This window comes from Aedes albopictus, chromosome 3 (genome assembly GCF_035046485.1).
Source record: "Aedes albopictus strain Foshan chromosome 3, AalbF5, whole genome shotgun sequence".
Taxonomy (NCBI): domain Eukaryota; kingdom Metazoa; phylum Arthropoda; class Insecta; order Diptera; family Culicidae; genus Aedes; species Aedes albopictus.
The window spans coordinates 179,851,825-179,869,888 of NC_085138.1; the positions used below are offsets into that span (position 1 = coordinate 179,851,825).

Below are 18,064 nucleotides of genomic sequence, written 5' to 3' on the forward strand. Positions count from 1 at the left end.
TAGGGCTTGTAGTTCTAGTCCCTCTGTTGACTGTTGGAGGCGGTCCCTACCTCGCGCTCGTACTACCTGAGCCACTTGCTCGAGTGTCTGTTGAACATACATATTATGCTTCTCTATTGATTAGGAAACCAAAATGTCCGGTAGCATTTTTCGCTTTGGCTTTTAATGAAATACCAGGCGCTCCATTTAACTAATCACGACAGCAATGCTATGAAAGGAGGCGCAAGGTAGTTAGTAGTTTGATACCTACCATATAATAATCGATACGTCGCATTATACCGTATTTTCTCTTAACAGTTTCTTTGGCAGTGCTTCAGAAGGCCGGCTCCAGAGGCACGTTACCCTCCATTTGGGACATTTGTGCCGTTAACCGTTCAAAATAAAATACACACTTAAACCAGCTTATACATTTACTAAGTCAGGGCATTATGCTCTTCATTTTTCCGTAACTAAATACCGAAGATCAACAGTAAAACGGTAGGTTGTGGTTTCCCCGTGCGTGTCAGTGATATGGTAGTTGTGGTGGTGATGGTGGTGAGTTTTGCTGAAGTGATATGATATCTCTGTAACGAAATGCAATAAACGCTCAACGTGGCCAACGCCGGGCAACAACAACGGTTTGGTTTCACTTACATTCACGATTTTATTGTATTTCTCTGCTTGTAATGTATTTTCCTTCTTAATTATTATCGTTACAAAGATGCTTGTTGGTTTTCTGTCAGTTTTCCGCCTGATCTCATTTTTTATTGTTGTTTCTTGTTGGTTTAGTATCTTTTCTCTGTTTGGTTGTGGTAGCATTTTGTGTTTCTTTTTCTGTGTGTTTGATGTTGTTTTGAGTTTTTTATATTTGTTGTTTTTTTTTGTTTCCACTGTTCTTAACCTCAGCTGTTTGTTCTTGCTTCACTTTTGTTTGTGTTTTTGTGGCCTCCCTAAATCATGGTGTGTGATTGAACCAAGCGATTAGTGTTGTCAAAACGAATTTCTGCTTTCCTGCACTCTTCGCTGTTTTATCGGAATCGGAGTTGTGGAATGGGATTTACAAGGACGTTATGGCTGCCTGCTTTTATCTTCGGAACGATTTTGACCATGGAGAAACTTCTAAGCTAGGATAGGTAACGCAAAATGGTCGGCGTTTTATTCAAGAATCAGGGAGAGATTAGGGGACAGAATGTATGAACTGATCACATTTCTAGATAGTCCACAATGAAACTGGATCCGTGTGAGCATGTATGAGTCTGATTCTGGCGTATCGAATGAACATGTTACTATGATATGTGTTTACCACGTGAATGGCGAAGCTTCTGCAACCAAGAAAACGATAGACTCGGATATTTTTTTATCGACATTTTGTTCGGTTCGCTTTATTAGATTTTTTTTTCTCTCGTCGACACTTGCATTTAACACTATTCATTCATCGTGACTCGCGACAAATTCTTTAATTTCCTTTAGTATTAATTTATGGTAGTTCTTCTTTAACAATTTTGCCGTTCCGCTAGTGTTGTTTCGTGACAGCTTCTGCTACACTAATTTTGACTCAGTTTCATTCCATTACTAAACTAATTATTGAGAGATGAAGGGTTTGAATTTGGCTGCCGTTAAGTTTGGTTTGATCATTATAATTAATTATTGTATTTGTTCTCCTTGTCTTAGACTTGTTGTTTTATACAGATGAATACGGAATAGTTCGTTTGGTTTTGTTTTGGACAGAGTTTTTTTTTTATATCGTTCGGTACAAGGTAAGACATAATAACACGCGAAGAGAAGAGTTCAGCCAAATTTAAAGTGACCGAGGGGATAGCGCATCTACATACGATGTGTGTCTTTGGCTATCCTGATTTGAGGGCTAATTAGAGAAAAGCTTTTGTCGAGGCATTATTGCATAAATCCAAATTTGAAACGGTTTTGTATAACTTCGGCTGCTTGTTTTTGGTTCTGTGTATAAAGATAGTCTAAGCTTTTAGCTTCATTGCGTTCCATTCCTCCTCTATTTTTTTCGATAATACCTATCGTCGTTAATGTCCGGTAATAGAAACGAAGAATTTCTCGTCATAATGTATGTACAAAAAAGCATGAAAAGCGTGTTTGTTGGAATAGCATCGTATTTTATTTAATCATGTGTTCTTATTTGTATATCTACTTTATATCTCATTGAATGTACAAAGTACTACACGTTTCCAATTTCAGCTCGCTATTTTTTTTTGTATTTTACACACTGCTCACTGGTTCTCCTGTTTTTTTTTTGCATATTTGGATTCAGCTTACTGTAAGACTTGCATCCATCTTCAATCTCACGCCACGCCTAGTCGATTTTGCTGTTTGAGTTCGTAATTTTATATCTTACACTTGAAACAGTAGATTAAGATAAGAATTCCAACATGATATAGCTAAGATCCTGCTTTGTAGCTTGAGTGAAAGAACCGAAATGAAATGCGAAATCATTACTAGAACGGACCGAGCCCTATAGTCTAGAATAGGGTTGGGAATTGCGGCTTGGAGCGTTCGAAATCTGTACGAATCGGTATGCAAGTTTGAAGCATCTGGCTAAAGACTTTTCGAAGATCTCTTTTAGGAGCGATGAAAGATCTTACAAGTTATCCTTTAAAAAATCTTAAATTCACTAAAGATCATTAGCGGAGCCAGCTTTTTCTTTTTTTTTCTCACACTCCTAAACACACAAGAGAAAGAAAAAGATGGAAGAGGGGGCAGCTTGTCTCCTCTTTCATCTCGCTCTTTCTCTTGCATGTTTAGAAGAGTGAGTAAGAAAAAAGAAAAAGCTGGCTCCGCCAATGCTAAAGATCATTAGCGTCAAAAGTAATACCACTATAAAACCACAGTAATTCGTAGAGGGTTTCAATAGGCTCGAATACAACATTTTATCGTTGTGTAGATGCGCACCGTGTGCATTCTGTGAATTGGTATTGGTGTCAGATTAGCTGCTGTCATTGGTTTTTTTTGTTAACCCCTCACGACGAAAAAGTGGCGCGACGGATGTTTCCGAAAACGGTGCAGCGATAAGTTGTTTGCGAAAACTGACGGCGACATATTCCGGCGGTTGAAATCCGTCGGTAGCGAAAGACGGGCTCGATCAAGATCCGTGCGAGATCCAAGCGGCCGTATTCAGTAAAAACGCTAGCAGCCATCAAGGTGGTGAGGGAGCGGGTTCGTCGAAAAATGAACCGCTCGATCCGTGGTCGCTGCTGACCTGGATGTGTGAATGGGGACTACCCAAACCATCATGGCATGAGGAAGGACCTGGAATACAACCCGTACAAGAAATGCAAGGTTCGTGGGGTAACGGAGACTACAACAAAGAAGAGGCTGAACAGGGCCAAACTGGTCAGGTCAGGGCAGATAGGGGTTTCGTATTTTCTGAAACTTTTTGTCTTGCAATAGTCACATAATGGCCAGGCAACGTACCGCAAACGCAGAGCAGAAACGGTAGAAATAGCAATCATCAAGGCCATGCTGCACCTGCCAATGTTATTGATGCTGATCGACTTCAGTCACTCACGTTAGAAGGCGGCTGACGGCAGCGGATTATGTAACAGCGACAGCAACTACGAGATGAACCAGCGCACCACGTGATCACAGCAGTCAGGCAGTTCCGTGGAACATGCCGAATACCAAAGCTGCGGAATTCATATCGGCTAACGAGTGCAGTAAGCATCCTAAACCAGGATATTTTGCCTTAGTACATGGAGGTCGTACAGAACCTAGAGAAACAACAGTTTACTGTGTATTCAGTTGCGGTGGCTGTTGTGAAGACGCTGGGGTTTCGGTCGCGCCCTCAAGGAGACGGTGAAGGTCGTACACGCCCCAGCACTCAAAAATCCACGTGGATGCGGCGTTTGGAGAATCGAATCACCACATTGCGGACCAAGATTAACACAGTACATGCATGGGAATCGATCAACGAGGCTAGTTTGAAATGTTGCTGAAATTGTGAAGCCCGTAGAAGTCCGAGATCTCACAGAAGTAAACATTACAGAGATCCAAAACACCCCTGTACAGCGGTTGAGTGCTCTTGCTAAATCTAGACGAACATTTGAAAAGGGCCTATCTGCTTTGCGTAAACAAACATGTATTTGTCTCTGTATGGGCCATCTGCATCCACCCACGCACATCAACAGCCTTATCAGAAAGGATGTTTTTCAAGCTACCTGTTAAGGGTGTTGATGTGCGTGGGTGGATGCAGATGGGCCCTACAGAGACAAAAACATGTTTGTTTACAAAAATCAGATAGGCCCTTTTCTGCAGCTGCATTCGAAACGATAAGCCTGATTATGGAGAAGGCCTTCCGGAGTTCGACGAAGTCACACAGTTCTGGGCCAATCTTCGGGATAACCCCACGGAGTCTACTGATACGGGATAGCCCTGTCCTTTACTGCGACGATGGTATGTGGTTAGCAGCGTCAGTGTAATGGAGTAGGAGACATGATCGTGGTCGTAGCAACCGCTCAGGATGTACATGAACCTATCCGGTATACCAAATGCAAGGTTACATAGATCTGGTCATCATATATGCAGTCATTGTAGGTCAAGCCACCGAAAAGCAGAAGAACCAGAGTATGGCGTACATCGATTACAAGAAGGAGTACGACTCAGTATCGCACTCGTACCTTCTCAAGGTACTGCAGTTGTACAAAGTAGACGAGAACGACATTAGGCGTCATTAGGTAGACGTGAACGACATTAGGCGTCATTAGGTAGACGTGAACGTCAGCACGCGATGGGAATGTGAAGTACGTGCCCACAACTGAACAGCTGTGTCGCGGTCCAGAAATCTCAGCATCAGGAGGGGAATATCCTAAGGCGATATCTTCAGTTCACTATTGTTCTGCCTTGTAATGAATCCCCTCAGCAGAGCACTCAATCAATGCAACTATGACTATCTACTGGAAAGTGGAACGAGAAGCGCAAGAATAACCCACATCTTCTATATGGACGACCTGAAACTGTTTGCGGAATCAGTACAAAGGCAGGGGACATTTGTTCCACCTTATATGCCGTCACTTTGTATACCTTTAACATTGTGACAGTAGTCGAGTTACGTCAAACACACAAAGTTAAGGTGGTGCTATCTGCTACTTCCATAGCGACCGTTTTGGTAATTTTAGTGATCCATTGAATGTTAAGGACAAGTTATTTGGAGTACATAGCTATGATTTTGTAGAGCACCGTTTAAAAGAATCGTTCAACGGATATCGCTGAACATGCATCATGAAGGTGATCCACTCTATGTGAACATCGGGATGCATTTTCAGTCAATTCTGTTAAACAAATCTTTAATACGCTGCTATTTAAGCTATGTACCCCAAACATCTTGTGTTTAGGAAGGCATAAGTTGAAGATGATGTGGGGCTCTTCGACAAAACTGGCAAGCTTAGCAGGGAATGTTGCGAGCCATTATTGAGTAAAACCTGAATTATTTATATCATGTTACCTGTTTTCTGACACATTCGTATCAACAGCGGAGAAGGACTAAACGACAGTGCTGTTAAGCATCAATAACAGATGCAGTTTTCAATCAATATGTATTGATCAACTGTGTAATATCTGAATCACGAAGTGTTGTCGACAAATTGCAACTGTGCTACACGCATCAGCACCAATCACAAGCCATTTTTATTTACTAAACACTTTTATTGGCATGGGAACTCCAGTATTTACTCATCGTGAAGAGTAAATTCACATTATCATCGTGAAGAGTGTTTTACTGAAGCACTACTCTACATCTAGCTATTGTCGCGCTTATCTTAGATTCTCAGCAAGCTGCGTTCGAAACGCGCAGCCTCAGATCGCGCCAGACCGCGCACGTATGATTTGCACACGGTGTGCATCTTGGCTAAAACTGTTTTGCAGCCGCCGGGTGGAGCTGTCAGCTGCCGTGTACAAATCAAACGGGCGCAATCTTATGGCGGCTGACTCAGATCAGCAGGATCTGAGTGATTAAGCTAGGATGCACAATACCACTTCTCGATGAGAGAGGAGTGTGAAACTTGAAACAAACGCCCTAATTGGGTATGACTGATGCTTGCTAAGATCGTTTCACGTTGGAAGAGAGATAAACGAATTTGGCTCTGGTGGCAGTCTCGTGATGGTTATGACATTTTTCATCACTGCTGATACGTGTAACACTGAATGATCTTGAAAAAACGTGAATGCAGACAGAATGCAGTGATGTAACAACATCGTTTAGAGTGTACCAGGTGATCCGCAAGCGGCAAGGTAGGCCTATTGCTCATCTTTTGCGAGCGTGTTAGTGTCGACTGGCAACGCGACCTGGGGCCTGGTCGAATCCTGCTTGGAAATCGGTTAGGGTTGCTGATGGGTATGGCCCGCGACATCGCATTGTGTTGTTTGGGAAAGCCCGCTCGATGTATGTTAGGTAGGCGTAGTTTGTTCGAGTATGACGTGCCTACACCCTCCCTGGAGTAAACTTCCGAGTGCACTTACCGTTTACCCCCGTTGGTTTGAACGACACCTCATACAAACCAACGGGGTTCATTTTTTGAACTTCTAGCAACCCTGTGGGTGACAATAGAACACACTGCTGGCAACCATATTTGATGTTTTGTTTTGATTCTGCGTTCCGTTTCACACCGTTCCTTTAGCAAAATGACGTTTGATCTATTTTTCATTTGAACGGTGTGCAGATTAGCGGGGATCAATTTAAAAGTGTTCAGATTAGATGCGGTCAAACCAACGGGGGTAGACGGCATTGTGAAACATTGCACACAGAGAAATATCTCCATCTTCACGCGGTCGCTTATAAAGGTACATCATCTGAATGTTTCAGTATGTGGACTTTGTGGACGATACTAAAGGTTCAACTAAAGAATCTGGTCACGTGCAAAGACAGATGCAGGCACACGAAACTTGAAGTTATGGACCTTTTCTATGTTTTAAAATGTCAATTTTGAAACGAGACCATCGTTCGACCGATCGAGACGATCAGCTACGAGTACAGATCCAAAAGGCATCCAATGATTCCGCACCGTTTTCTATCCAAACCTTTTCCGAGAGCCAAGGGAACTTGAATCGCAACAGTCGCATTCAGAATAAAAAAAAAACTGATCGCGAACACACGCACACACATCAATAACCGGATTGAGCGTACAATAAGAAGAAACGACATGTACGATTCACATTACACAGATAGAAAAAAATGCCCGAAAGTCGAATTGTGTGTACGAATGTGTGTAGAGAGTGCGAGTAGAACAATCACCGAGATCACCGGAAACACGTGTTCAATACGTAGCATTCGTAGGTAGTAGTTTGTAGGGACTCAAGCAACATGTAGATGAGACGGGTAGATCGAATTTATGTTTCGTAACATTTTTTCTTGTCTTTCGTTTTCCCGAACTTGATTTCAGCAAACTAAATAAGATCAACAGTTGAGTGGTACAAAAGCAAAGGGCAAAGAGAAAAAAGTATCTCGGAAAGTAAATTCCACGCGTCAAACATTCAGAAGGCACCGAACTGAATTTATTTTATTTCAATTGCATTTTCTCATTATTTTTCCGCAATATAACAATAACACTTTGTTTTTTTCCTTTATGTACTTCAATATTGTTTTACTGTGTGTACTGCTCTCGTACCATTCTCACTGGTTTGCCCGCATGTTTTTTCGCTACCATTTTATCTGATCAAAAGTTTTTTTTTGCTGTTCTTCTTTTGGATTCACTTTTGTTAACAGACATTGCGTGTGTTTGATAGAAATGTTAGTATTTTTTTACGAGTGTGAGTTTTCTGTGTAGTTTAGAAGTAAGTTGAGTTGAAAAGTCAGTAGAAAGTTGAGGTGAAGTAAATATATTGATTTTTTTTCATTCGATTCGATTCAATCTAGAGTGAAAAGTAACGGACTAAGTGTGGAGAGTTTCGAACTAAGGTTGAGTCGGGTAATTCTTGCTCTCGTGTGCACTATTTTCTTGGTTTGGGTTTCCCTCTAGAAAAATGTTCAAACATTAATTGGTTGTACAGTTATACTAGCTCGCTATGGGTGTTCGATTCAGTTGCTGCTTTGCTTTTTGTTGCCTTACCGTTTTGTTTTGGCCTATTTTGATGACGATGACATTTTTACCACTGTGCAACGTCGCATGGGTTCCGAATTGAACAATGGTGGATAAAAATAATACCGTTAGATTCCATTCGATTTGGTTCCCAAATTTCAGTTCCGTTGCCTACGTATCGTTTGTTTTAGGAGAAGATTGTTCCTGTGTTTCAATTATTGTATTGCTTTTGAACGTGATGTTGATTTTGATAGCGATGGGATTGATGGTATAATAAAAATCTTGTGGATGTTACTATGTGTCAAAGCCTCTTACTTAATATTGAAATAGTTGCATAATTTTACTCGAGCACAATACTCAAACTTTGAGAAGTCAAAAAAACATTGTTTTGAAACCAAATCTTCTTCTTCTTGCAGGTACCTCCCAACTGGGACAAAGCCTGCATCTCAGTTTGGTGTTCTATGGGCATTACTACAGTTATTAACTGAGAGCTTCCTCTTCCAATGACCATTTTGCATATACACATGCAGGCATGAAACTACTGTGTGCCCTAGGAAATCAAGAAAATATTCATTACGAAAAGCTCCTGGAACGAGTTTAGCAAAACTGTTTTGAAACCCCTGAAGATTGAACCTTTGAAAAAGGTTCCAAACGGGCTGAAACGTCGGAAATATTAATAATAAATAAGCTAGTGTTTTCCATTCCCCATTAGACTGCGAGACCAACCGTCACAGTACCTAACCTCAGTCGTATCTCCGAAAGAACTGAGCTATAAGTTTGAGACCCAGAATACCGGTAAACATTCATCAATACCTAGTAATCTTCGATGTTAATGAATATGGATGTAATATTCCTCAACTCCTTTAATCAACTTACACTCTATGAACTGACCCTAGTAGCACACATGTCATACATGAGTCGGTATGACTCTAATGTGACCATATTTGGTCATATAGGAGCCATATAACCTCATCTACAACATATGTGTTATTCGGGGAATGGACGTGTTGCAGCCAATAATCAGCTTGGAGAGTCTCACCTTCTTTGAAAATCTCTCAACATTAAAAACGGAAACATTTTCACATTACATGGCGACCGTGACAGGGCTTGAGTTTCCAAAAGATACACGGTATGAAGTAGTGACAATCTTACCAGAATAGTAGACCTGGATTTGTGAGGTCCATGGTGATTTGATTGATCTTAAAAGCTCTTCATATGTCCGGAATCAGCTCTTGACACTAAATAATAACTGATTCTATTTTGAGGCTGCGGTTCGTATCTGAGATTTATTGAACCAATTACTGCTTTCGAGAATCCAAAGGCTTCAAATGTTAGAGATAATCCACTTTTTTTCACTTAGTTGATGGTTCTGTGATCCACATGTTAGTGTTGCCAGGAACACTGAAAATTTATACAAACATTTTGAATTGCCGTGCTCGAGTAAAAACAGCTAGTAATGAGAGACGATGAAATGTTATGAAAAAAAAAACTTATTTAAAACATACTTTACCCTCAAATAGTCCTTGGGTGCGTGTATTTGTGTGTTTGTGTTTGATGTTAACTACTAAAAGGGCTTCGCTTTGAAACTCGACGAAGCCCTTCAAGCCATTTTACACTCGTTGGGACCTAGAAAGTATGAAAACGTTTCCAACTGATGAGAGACCGATTTGACACTGTGACGGCTCCACCCATTTGGCATAACGCCGTTTGACATAAAGCCATTCAGGCATAACACCATTCTTGTGCCTTTTTTAAATTAACGATTCTTAAGGTTATGTCACACGGTATTATGCCATTCGGCGCAGTGCCGAATAGCGTTTTGCCACTGGGTGGAAATTCTATGGGAAGCGATATTTTTGGCATAATGATCTTTAATAATAGGTATATGTTAATCGCAGAAAACATTCACTATGCAAAGGAGGCCACGCCTTCGATGTCGGTATCGAATGGAACGGAAAGAAAGCAGCAGCGCTGATTGGTGGATGAAACTGGGTTTGTAGTTATTAAATCGTCTTTTGTTCATAACTGTGAGAAGAGAGCACGCGCGTGAGAAGCCGTTTTCATGCGCGGACGCAGACTTGTGTGACATTTTGGGATGTTTTTGGATCAACATATGAAAAGGGCGAAACAACTTTTTTGATATTAAGCATGGCATGACCAACTTGAAGGGAAATCCAGCGGTCTAGAGTAGTTTCACACTTTTCACCAGTCGACCCAGGTTTGTAATTGGAGTTAGTAACAAGAACATTCGAAGGCAAACCAAAACGATGCATTTTGATAAATCAAACTGTCTGGAGATAATACTTACGTTTGCCAGTCACTGCGCCATCTATGATTTTGCGGTTTACCTCACCTCATCTTAGCAAACGGTGCACGTGTTGTGGTACGTGTTTAGAAGTATGTATGTGTGTGTGTGTTCATCATGTTTCATGTAAAAGTGTGAATGTGCTGGGGTGAAATGGCGAGTACGCTGGATGGTGTCAGCGTTTCCCTTGACTTGATCAATGAAAGTTATATAACCTACTTTTTTTTTCTTCAAACTTTGAGCTAAACTTGTGGCAACTACAGAAAGAATATTGAAACAGTTTTTGTTTTCTATATTCTGAATTAAAAAGCAGTGTAGAAGTGAATCTACTTGGAATGGCTGCCACCATCCGTCGATATGCGCCATCAGTGTAGTGTGTTAATGTGTCACGGTGTAGGTGTGTGTTCTGTTATTTGATTGATTCTGATCGAGTTTATGTCTGAACTCTATAAGATTTTGTCTTCGCTAAGCGTTCAAGATTGTTTGCGAGTTCTGTTTTGTTTGTAATTTTAATATTATTGTTTAGCATTTTCGCATTTTCGTCGCACGAACTCCCAAGGTTTTTACACGTCGCAAAATTGGTTGTCCACTTTTTTTTTGGTATTTTATGTTTTTTTTTCTTGTAGTTTAATTTTAAAGATTGATTAATAACTATAAATATTCTCAATTTAATAATGGTGGGTAAACATTTGTGGTCGTCTTTTTTCTTCAACATTTCACCTGGAATTTTTTTTGTGTTTTTCATTTTCCGTCCTCATTTCGGCCATGTATTCCAGCTAACAACGGTCGGCACTCGCGCGCCAACGAGATTTTCGCTATGATTCCAAACAGTTTCGAGCCAGTACTATTTATGTATTTACATGCCAATATTAGTTTCATCGCCTAGTCGATCCGCTAACTTTTTTAACCCGATGCTTAACGTAACTTCAAATCAATTGCTAGAGAATTGAAGTGATTTCTGCTTTAGTTATTTCTTCATATAATACACTAAATTTTCTTTTAACTACATGTTTGCCATTAGTTTTTTTTGTTAAGTTTTTTAGTACAACTCTTTAGCGACGTTTCTTTTGTATATACGAACAAAAATAGAGATAAATAATAACATTGCGATAAGTTGATATACTTTTCTTCTCTTTGATTCGTAATTCAAGTTGGGGGTCAATAATCAGATAACGATAGATTACTGTAAGGTTTGTCTTGCTTTGTTTTAGTCAAAGATATTTTTTGATAATAGATAATGTTGTGCTAAAGACGCGCCGATTCAATTCAATATTGTTTGTTGTTTCATTTTTTTTTGTTTGTTTTATTCGCTATCAATGGTATGATGAATGATGGATGCACCAGTTGAAAAGAGTTGATTGCGGTGAGATGTAACTCTAAATGTTGAACAGCACTTTGAAGCATGAATGTTTTGTTCATCTTTTAAATATATATAATATATTTATAATAATATGCATATGGAATGATATGGGTAATGATTTGCTTTAAATGTAAATATCACCTTTTCATTCACTTTGTTTTTTGATCACTCATCTTAATGTTAGAACTTGTCTTTTACGTCTGGTAATAACTACAACTTTGTATAATTTTAACCTTTACTCTTCCTAGCAATTCATCAAACAAGACCAAAGTACGATAAATAAAACAACACTATTCAAACAGTTTTGTATAGAAACGACTACGATAAATTTCCGAAGGGCAACTCTCGGTCACCTTCCGTCAAACAAGAAGAACAAATAAACTCTAACTTGAGGAAAACAACGCATGAACTAAAACAACTTCAATTTTCGTCAAAATGCCGCGAAAAAACGTGTGCGTGATCATGTTTCTGGTTCACTTAATTCTAAATCTCTAATGGGTTGTTTTATTCTCGAACCAAAATATATCGATTTTTGTCGTATTTACACTTGAAACATTTCGTCGGCTGCATTTGCATGAACATAAAGCTTTTGACAACAATTTTCTTCTTGTTTCTTAATTTTTTGTATTTAACTTACTAGCCTATTATTTGTTCCATTCTTTTGCGAATACGATTTTGCTTCTACAGTTCGTCCCGTATTGTGTTCTCGTTTTTAGGATTCGGAATGTTGAGAGTAATTCATAGCAATAATATTGTACAATATAGTTTAGGTTCATTACAGCTCCAATAATAATAACTATAATTATAATGTTGTGAACTAAATGCCTGGGGTTATTTACCACCAAGACCGAATTTCATAAATATTAGCTCTTTGCCCTTGGACAGGATGTCTCCACCAGGTGCTGCCATCTCTTGGATTTTGCCCATAATGTTGGGCCCACCTGGCTGCTGACCGGGTTGACCTGGCTGACCGGGTTGGCCAGGTTGGCCGGGTTGTTGCTGTTGCTGTTGCTGCTGGCCACCACCCATGCCCATGTTCATGCCTAAACTACTAAATGGACCGGATGATTGTTGTTGCGGTTGTTGGTTCATCGGACCACCGCCGGGTTGCTGCTGTTGTTGCGTCTGTGCGGCCGGCTTCTTGCCGAACAGACCACCGGTTGCCGCTCCGGCGGCCCCCGATAGTAGGTTGGTAGCTGTAGAAAAGACACCACCGGATGAGGCTGTGGTTGTGGGTTGTTGCTGTTGTTGCTGGTTCTGTTGCATTTGCTGCTGTTGCTGCATCATCGGTTGCTGCTGTTGTCGCATCTGTTGCTGCTGCTGTTGTAGTGGCGTTTGCTGCTGCATGCTACTCATTCCGCCAACATTACCACCGATCCCTATCCCTTGACCGATCATCCCTCCTATCCCCTGCATCCCCTAGAAAACGCAGCAGCTGCGTTAGTCTATTCTGTTAAGCCCACCAAGCCCACTTGTACTAAAGGAAAAAGTGAATGCATACAACAAAAGGAAAGATTCTAGATACTTCAAGAGAAATGAAACGAAAACGTAACGTTGGAAAATCGTATCGAGTGAAACTATAAACAGGAACACAATTCAAATGAAGCTACTATATTCTAGATAGAAACTTGCTTGGTGTGAGCCAGTTTGAAGATGTGCAATTTCATAAATTTCATCAATCTCGGAGCTAAACATAATCATGACTCAGGGAAATTTTCATCGGTTTTTAGCAACTTTTAATGTTTGATCGAGAAACGAAAGTGGTACAAAATACCATGGAGTAACAATCACCAGAAAATTTCAGGATCCAACAAGAAAAATCTGAAGTTGTCAATTTGCGTTGAGAAGTCAAAAGAATTTTCGAAGGTACACCTATCAGGCCTCTAGCAAGATTTTATATGTAATGATATTTTGGCATCATTCACCAAAAGTATTGCTTAGCTCATTTTTATGAATGATTTTATGTGTTGGGCCGTTATACCCCACCAGTGAATTTTGAACTGTGTTCTCCTACCTGAAACGTCTTCATTTCCATAGGAACTCTACCTTAACTGTTCTGATGATCGACTGGATGACATCCACTGTAGACCCTATAGAGTTGATCGACTGTGGAGGCCATCAGGTCAGCGATCGAAATGGCCGAAATAGTGCTCCAAAAGATGCAATGGGAAATCCGCTACTGCGCTGTTGTCACGCTACATCTGAAGAACGCGTTCATCAACAACAGTGTCAGCTGGACCGCCATCGAGAGCGCCATACATCACCTAGGAGTACCGGAAAGCCTATACTGGATAGTACAGAGCTACTTCCAGAACCTGGTGCGCCTCTAAGACACTGAGGAAGAAGAGATGAGCTACAACATCATCGCAAGGGTACCTCAGGGTTAAGGGTGGTATACACCCAGATATTTTTTTTTCATTTGTGGTCAAAATCGAATGACGTCTATTGAAACGTTGTCTTTTGGAGATACTTTGTCGAAGACGGCAAAATTCTATCTCCAAAACAAACAAATGTCTGAGCAATAATAGAAGCATGAAATGTAAAACCATTTTAAAAGTGTTTTTTTTTTCAACATAACTTTTTTGTTTCAATTTTATCGGTTTTACAATGCTTTGGAAAGATGTAGATATTGTAAAAAAGCATATATTTTCTAAAGGGTGTTAAATTCTATTTAATCGTTTTGAAGTAGTACAGTTTTTTCACTTTTTAATACAAACTTCAAAAGCGTGCTATTTTAAAAGTAGCAGATATTAGCAGCTTTTTTTTCGGAAGATTTGAATAGTTACTCATTCACTATCGAAGAACAAAAATTATTCAAGAAATTTATATCAAAAAAAGAGTTTTAAAATAGGCCATTGTTTATAAGAAAAACTTCTAAGAATCCCGCACGATCCCGTTATGTTTTTTTATATGCTTCGACAATGTTCAAGTAATTGTTTAAATTTTCCGAAAATTAGCTGCCAATATCTGCAACTTATAAAGTTGTACGCTTTGAAGTTTGTACTAAAAAGTGAAAAAAAATGACCGTACTACCTTAAAACGATAAGATAGAATTTTACACCCTCCAGAAAAGATATGTATATTTACAGTATATGCAACATCCGAGAAAATTGAAACAAAAACATGTGTCAAAAAGCACTTTTTAAGGGGTATTACATTTTATGTTTCTATTATTGATCATAACTTGGTTAACTTTGGAGATAGAATTTTGCCGTCTTCGATAAAGTTCCTCAAAAAGATTTAATATTTATACAATTGAAAAAAAAAAACCACAACAAGAAAGCTTCATTAGTACCTTTCTGTGAGTTATAGAGTATGGTGGCGCCATAGAGGATGATATATCAGTTGGAAGCAAGAGGTATGTTTCAAAGTTTGTGAGTTTTGATTATCATGTTTGACTGTTTCCATAGTGACTCATTATGCCTCCGATGTACATTTGAACTATAGTTGACTACGTGAGAAATGTATGAAGAAGATGAATTTTTCATTCTAGGACTCATCTATCGAAAGATAGAACTAATCGATCTCACATGTAATTAATTTATATTACATATTCTGTAATCAAAATTTAGGGAACATTCCAAAAAGTTGTTAGAATTATACAAGTTACCAAACCCGTAGGATGGATCAGAGCTCCAAACGAAAACTGTGTTCATACTTGTTTAGAATGTGTATATGCTTTTATCTTTTAAGCATTTTCCCAACGGAAAATGTATATTATCTTTTGATTTTGTCTTTTTGCTTGCCGTATAAACAAATAGAAGAAAATACAACCATAGACTAATCGTTTACCCGCGCTTGAACGGATTATAGGGAAGAGTAGACACCAAGGAACTAGAGTGAAGGCATCTAGTCATAGCTCGCATGATTAAGCCTCATTAAGGGTCCCTCACACTAGTTATATGGAATGGTGGCTCCTTAGAGGATAATAACCAGTTGGAAACAAGCCAGTGAAAACAAGAAACAACAATAAGTTCTTCATTTCAAAAGGTTTCGCTTTAAATGTTGTGTCAAACATTTTACAGAAAGTGATCCACTGCAACATCAGATATCAGTAGGTCGGTTCCAGAGGTACGTTCTCCAACTGCACCATACAAGTACATTTGAGACTATAGGCAGAGACGTAACTGTTAGAGGGAATTCATATAAAAAAATGCCTGATGTCTTTTTCATGAACATGTTGCCACCTATTGGTAGAACCTCGCAAAACATCGTTGGCTATGATGGATTGCGGTGTGACGTTTTTCTAACACGCACACTACTACAATCTAATCTATCTAATTTCCTTGACCTTATATATGGTACATCCAATAGGTTATCGTTATGAATAAATAAAACAATTACAATTACTACACAAATCGCCTGTTATTTTTGTTTGCATCATTCAGCAAAGTGTACACGTATGTACACATCAAAGCAATCGAACACTAACGCCAAATTCATCGTTAAATGCATGTGCCAAGCCCAATCGAAGAGTTTTACGTCTGTTTGTCTGTGCTATAAGTGTCTTTATAGTAAACGTTTTTTTGCTACAATGCATTTATCGAAATAAAGAAATGATTGATACCTTTTATAACTTATCTACATTCTATTTACTGCAACCCTAATTTAGTAAAAAGCTTACAAGTTACTTCAGCAAAGATACCAGACCTCTATGATGAATCAGAGTAGCAAATGTTTATTTACCGAGAACAGTGTTCTTCCCTAGTTAGGACGCACGCTTTGATCTGTTGAGCTCAACGAAAAGATGTATATCATTTTTCTGTTTTGGCTTTTTATTCTTGCTAGCATAAAACATACGGAAGTAGATGTCTAGCCATAGCTTGCCTGAGTAAAGTTCATCTACTTTCCATAAGTTATGCACTAAGGTGGCTCCGTATAGGATAAATACTACTTGAAAGCAAAAGGTAAGTTCTTCGTTTTTGCTGAGAATGTCATGTTTGTCATTCTTTAGCAAATGATCTATTGTACCACCTTTTTGCATTTTAGACTATAGGTGTTTTCGTAAAAATGCAAAAAGTGCAAAATAAACAACTTTGCAGCATATTTTTTTCAGGATGTGTCTTTCGAAAGATACATATAACTGATCATGTTATCTACATCATATATTCTGCTACCAAAATTAAAAAAAAAAAAGTCTACCGAGTTACTACAGCAAAGACAACAATCTTTAGGTTAGACAGCCTCCAGAGAAACCCGATGTAGATCTGTTTTTCATCAGTTTTAATTATATAATTTCATACTTTCAATATTCAACTGTTGAAGTTGATGTTTGGAGGATATGGCTTTCAGTATTTAGAGGAATGGCTCAAATGGAGATAATTCTTCGATAAAGGCACACAAATGTGGCTGAATCTTCAGAAGCAAACCTTAGAATTTTGAGTTATTCTTTCCAAGAGTAAAATCACAGAAAAACATAAACCATCTCTCTATATCCAATTTTTGCTCTTGCTTGCCACAAGATTACAAACGATAGCCCCCAGTCTACGAATTGCACATCTTCAAACTCCAGCTCCTAGAAAGTGACCGGTGTCGCGCTAGGGTGGCTGGAAACCGAAATCCTATCTAACTTAAATGCAAAAATAAGCGAAACCGTTATGTGAATCCTAATCGGAACTAAATGGGTATCTGTGTATGGTATTTTGTTTCGAGAAAACTTCTAAGTAGGAACACAAATGAACCAACAATCGAAAACCAAAACGGGAAGGATTTGGGATTTGATGAACTCTCAGAAAAGAAATATACAGATAAATAGATGCAAGGAAATGTAAAGGAAGAAAAAGGAACAAGAAATATCAAGAAGCAAACTATTTAGGAAACGAACAAGTTAAAATGACTGATGATAAATAAGAAAATAAAATGCTGAACTAAAGCACTTAAATTAAGCAACATTTACGCAAGTTTGTCAACAAATGTAACATTTCTGGGAAGGGTCTAAGAGTAATGAAGATTTTTTTGGTTTTATCTTAAGTGTACTAGCCAAGTAATGTGTAAAATGTAGCAATTCCTTGACCAAAATAATTTGCAATAGTTTCTTAATTTTGATTTTGAAATATCCAAATCTGCTTGAATGGAATTGGTACAAGTTGGAACAGTGCATTCGAAAATAGTTTTGATTATGAACTGGTTGCACTGGTTGCCATGAATGTGTTGAACTTTTGTAATTCCGAAATGGGAAAAGAACAGTAGTGCACAGAAAGAAATGACACTCATTGTGTACTCAGTGAGCTTAGAATATTTTAATGGTGTCATTTCTTTTGTAGTCTTTGCGTTGAAAAAATAATAACGAAAACTTCTTCAATGAACTGAAACCAGAAGAAAAATAGGACAAAACTTCATCACATCTTCAGTTCATTCTTTTCTATTCTAGTAGACGCTAGAAAAGCA

At 38.8% G+C, this 18,064-nt stretch overlaps 1 protein-coding gene across 20 annotated transcripts in view; it reads right to left on the reverse strand.

Annotated features, from left to right (window-relative positions):
- Positions 1 to 618: 618 nt before the first annotated feature.
- LOC109415058 (RIMS-binding protein 2) overlaps positions 619 to 18,064 on the reverse strand; it is a 248,204-nt gene continuing 230,758 nt past the window's right edge. For 18 of the 20 annotated variants that reach the window (XM_062855737.1, XM_062855735.1, XM_062855730.1 and 15 more), the window contains one exon: positions 619 to 13,096. In XM_062855737.1, the coding sequence (XP_062711721.1) occupies positions 12,509 to 13,096 (588 nt within the window). In that variant the 3' untranslated portion in view covers positions 619 to 12,508. The other 2 variants (XM_062855745.1, XM_062855746.1) reach the window with 2 other exon arrangements.